This window comes from Arachis ipaensis, chromosome B08 (assembly GCF_000816755.2).
Source record: "Arachis ipaensis cultivar K30076 chromosome B08, Araip1.1, whole genome shotgun sequence".
Lineage (NCBI taxonomy): Eukaryota > Viridiplantae > Streptophyta > Magnoliopsida > Fabales > Fabaceae > Arachis > Arachis ipaensis.
The window spans coordinates 31,118,764-31,123,296 of NC_029792.2; the positions used below are offsets into that span (position 1 = coordinate 31,118,764).

General features: G+C 40.1%; 1 protein-coding gene across 1 annotated transcript; it reads right to left on the reverse strand.

Annotated features, from left to right (window-relative positions):
- Positions 996 to 1,958, reverse strand: LOC107610893. Its single transcript, XM_016312872.1, has one exon. It carries the CDS (start codon positions 1,956 to 1,958, stop codon positions 996 to 998), a length of 963 nt encoding a protein of 320 aa, XP_016168358.1.

A 4,533-nucleotide genomic window follows, 5' to 3' on the forward strand; every position in this document is an offset into this window, starting at 1 on the left:
ACTAGGGTTTACAGAAGTAAGTAATTGATGCAGAAATCCACTTCCGGGGCCCACTTGGTGTGTGCATGCGCTGAGCTTGAAGTTTACACGTGCAGAGGCTTCTTTTGGAGTTGAACGCCAAGTTGTAACGTGTTTTTGGCATTCAACTCTGGTTCGTGACGTGTTTCTGGCGTTTAACTCCAGACTGCAGCGTAGAACTGGCGTTCAACGCCCTTTTGCGTCATCTAAACTCGGCCAAAGTATGGAATATTATATATTGATGGAAAGCCCTGGATGTCTACCTTCCAACGCAATTGGAAGCGCGCCATTTTGAGTTTTGTAGCTCCAGAAAATCCACTTTGAGTACAGGGAGGTCAGAATCCAACAGCATCAGCAGTCCTTCTTCTACCTCTGAATCTGATTTTTGCTCAAGTCCCTCAATTTCAACCAGAAAATATCTGAAATCACAGAAAAACACACAAACTTATATTAAAGTCCAGAAATGTGAATTTAACATAAAAACTAATAAAAACATCCCTAAAAGTAACTAGAATCTACTAAAAAGATACTAAAAACAATGCCAAAAAGCGTATAAATTATCCGCTCATCAAGTATCCAGCATAATGTGGAGGTGTTTCCAACTGTTGGTAGATTAACTTCACTTTGTCTCTTGGTGAGAACCCTTCAGTTGGAATCCTCTTGTTCTTCCATCCCTTAGGCACCTTTTGCTTACTCTTCTTCCTTTTTCTTGATGACTCTCGCTTCTTGTCAGCAAGCTTTATGTCAGGGGTCTTTTTCTTAATGATCACTTCTGAGACCTCTATTTGCAATCCCTCCTCAGCTCTTTTGTCCTCATGATCCCTCTTCTTCTCTTCAATCTCTTTCTTCTCCACCAAGGGTGAGTTGATGAGTGATTCCTTGGGCTTCTCCTTCCAGTTTAAGTCTTCATCCTCAATCCTCATGCAGTCTTTCTTTTCAGTAGGAAGTTGTATCTCTTTGAAGACATTAAGGGTTATTTATTCATCGTGTTCTCTCAAGATTATCTTTCCTTTTTCTATATCAATGATGGGTCTTGCTATGGCTAGAAAGGGTCTTCCTAGTATGATTGAATCACTTCCTTCCTCATCTAAGTCCAGAATCACAAAATCTGCTAGAAAGATGAACTTGCCCACCTTGACTAGAAAGTTCTCTACCACTCCATTGGGTATTATGAGTGATCTATTAGCTAGTTGCAATGACATTCTTGTGGGCTTTACGTCCTCTATAGATACGTTTCTCATCATGGATAGTAGCATCAGATTGATACTGGATCCCAAGTCACACAAAGCTTTGTCAATTGGTATGTTCCCAATAGTGCATGGTATGAAGAAACTCCCTGGATCTTTGAGTTTTGGTGGTAAGCCTTTCTGAATCACAGCACTACACTCTTGGGTTAGGATCACAGTTTCTTTTTCTTTCCAGCTTCTTTTCTTGTTGATAAGCTCCTTGAGAAATTTCGCATAGAGAGGCATTTGCTCTAAGGCCTCAATAAGTTGAAGGTTGATCTCTAGCTTCTTGAAGATCTCCAAGAACTTGGGAAATTGCTGGTCCTTGATGTCTTTGTGCAATCTTTGAGGGTAAGGTAGTGGAAGGACATATGGCTTCACCTCCTTTCTCAGCTCTTGTGGTTGTGCCTCTGGGACTTGCTTTCCCTTCTTTGGAGTTTGTGGTTCTTCATCCTTCTTGGAGTTCACCTTATCATCCTCTTCAACCTCTACTTCTTTCTTGCTGTCAACTTTGTCATTCTCTAATGTCTTGCCACCTCTAAGTTGGATGGCCTTGCATTCTTCCTTGGGGTTAGGAATGGTGTCATTTGGGAATGTATTGCTTGGCCTTTCAGCTGGCTGCTTAGACAATTGCCCAATTTGCCTTTCAAGGTTCCTCATAGAAGCTTCATGGTTCTTGCTGGCCATTTCTTGATTTTTCATTAGTTTCTCCATTATCATCTCCAAGTTGGAGATTCTTTGGGATTCTTGATGTGGTTGTGGTTGAGTGTGGGATGTTGATGGTTGATGGAAGTTATTTTAGTTAATTGGGGGGTTGCTTTGTGGATAGAAGGTGGAGGTGGGAAGATTGTTTTGTGGTTTTCTATATGGATTGTGGTTAGTGGGTTGATGGTTTTGGTGGTTTGTGTTACGGAAGTTGTTTGGGTTAGAGTTCCTCTGCCATTGATTCTGGTTTTCTTCCCATTTCAGGTTGGGATGGTTTCTCCATGAGGAGTTGTACATGTCCCCGTGGAAGTCATTTTGGCCAGAATTTGGGTTATGCATGTATTGAACTTGTTCAGGCTACTGTTCACTATTGTATATTTCATAACTCTCTTCACTTTCCCCCCACACCATTGGAGGTTGGCTGGTGCTCACTGCAGCTAATTGCAATCCATCCATCCTCTTTGACATCATCTCCATTTATTGTTGAAGTTTCTGGTGCATGAGCTTGTTCCAAGCTAGGATTGCATCCACACCTTCAAGTTCATAAAAACCTCTTTTGGGAGCAGCTTGTCATTCCGAGGAATAGAAGTATTGATTATTGGCAACTATATCTATGAGTTCATGTGCTTCCTCTGGAGTCTTCATCATTTGCAATGACCCTCCTGAAGAGTAGTCCATAGCCTTTCTTCCTTTCATAGTCAATCCTTCATAGAAATTTTGGAGCTTCACCTATTCACTAAACATGTCAGAAGGACATTTTCTGATCAAAACCTTGTACTTTTTCCAAGCTTCATATAGTGACTCTCCCTCTAGTTGTCTGAAGGTTTGCACCTCAGTTTTGAGCTTGATAATTCTCTGAGGGGGTAAAACTTGGCTAAGAACTTGCCAACCAAGTCATCCCAGTTAGTAATGCTTTCCTTTGGGAAGGTTTCTAGTCATGGAGTGGCTTTGTCCCTTAGAGAAAATGGGAAAAGGAGCAGCTTGTAAATGTCAGGATGCACTCCATTGGTTTTGACAGTGTCACAGATTCTTAAAAAAATAGAGAGATGTTGATTTGGATCCTCTGATGCACTTCCTCCATATTGGCAATTGTTTTGAACCAAGGTGATGAGTTGAAGTTTGAGCTCAAAGTTGTGAGCATTGACATTGGGAGTGAGGATGCTACTCCCACAATTTCTTGGGTTAGGGATGGTATAGGAGGCTAACACCCTCCTTGCAGGCTGACCATTGTTATTGGCAACCTCCTCAGGAGGATTATGGAGATTGTTCTCCATTTCTTGGTCTCCCTCTTCTGAATCTTCTTCTCCAATAACTCCCTTCCCTCTTGCTTCTCTCCTCAGTCTCAGGAAGGTTCTCTCTGGTTCAGAATCAAAGGAGGTGGATGCACTTCTTCTTTCCCCTGGCATACACAACACAAACAAACCAAAAAAAAAACAAAACACTCTATTGCTAGAGTAGTGTTAGAGTTACTAGACACAATGTGTCAAACAGTTAGTATGCTTAACAAAAACAAAGAAAAATGCTTAATCGATACTATCACCTACTTAATCATTGTCAATCTTAATCAATCCCCGGCAACGGTGCCAAAAACTTGATGACGGGAAATCACATCCGCACAACTACCGGCAAGTATACCGGGTCGCATCAAGTAATTCTTGCATAAATCCAATGAAAATGCACATAATTAATAATGTTCGATTGAATCAAGACGTGCATTCATTTCTCATCCAAATGCTTACTTATTGCCTAAGAAAGTGCATGAAACCAAATGAAAACTAATGAAAAAGGCTTGTGAAACTAGCCTAAGATGCCTAGGCATCAGTACGTGAGTTATGCAGAAATTAGAAAAATGCTTAAGTTGCAGAATTTTACCTTTTTAGTACCAAACTTCCGACACGCATAACTTTTTTGTTTTAAATAATTTTTTATCCGTTCTTTGAGGCATAAACTTCACGGACCCAATTTTCATATGAAATAAGTTTGAAACCATTTGGGGTCCGGAAGCCAAGTTATAGCTCGCTGAAGTTTGGCCAAAATTCGATTTTTCACAAAGATCTCCAAACCTCAAGTTTCTTGGAACCTCAACTCTTATTCATAATTCTACACCTAGATTCAGCACAATATCATATCATAGTACATCAACACAATAGTAAATTCTTCACATCACAACTCCTCCAACCACACTTCATAACCACACAATTTCAAACCTCAATGCCTCATTTTGCATCAACAATATAATCAATAACTTATTCAATACACATATAATCATATCATCTTATCATCCTTTACCAATTCATCAATCAACATACTATCATCAGCATAAACAGCAGCCATCCAACATACACTCAATTCATATCATCACATTTATCAAAGGTGCTAAGCATTGAACATGTTCTTTCATTCCAACCTATCATATGGTCATTTAACCTAAGTTTTCACAGAACATTATATACTAAATACGAGAAACCTAAACCATACCTTGGCCGATTTTCCGATAAATCCGGAACACTTCAAGCATTCCCGCACCATAAGCTTATTAACACAGCCCCTCACCGAGGAACCTAGCTTCCAAAATCGATCTCAA

Excerpts from the sequence above, each read along its gene's own strand:
- LOC107610893 (XM_016312872.1), bottom strand. The coding sequence starts at position 1,958 with ATGGAGAAACTAATGAAAAATCAAGAAATGGCCAGCAAGAACCATGAA.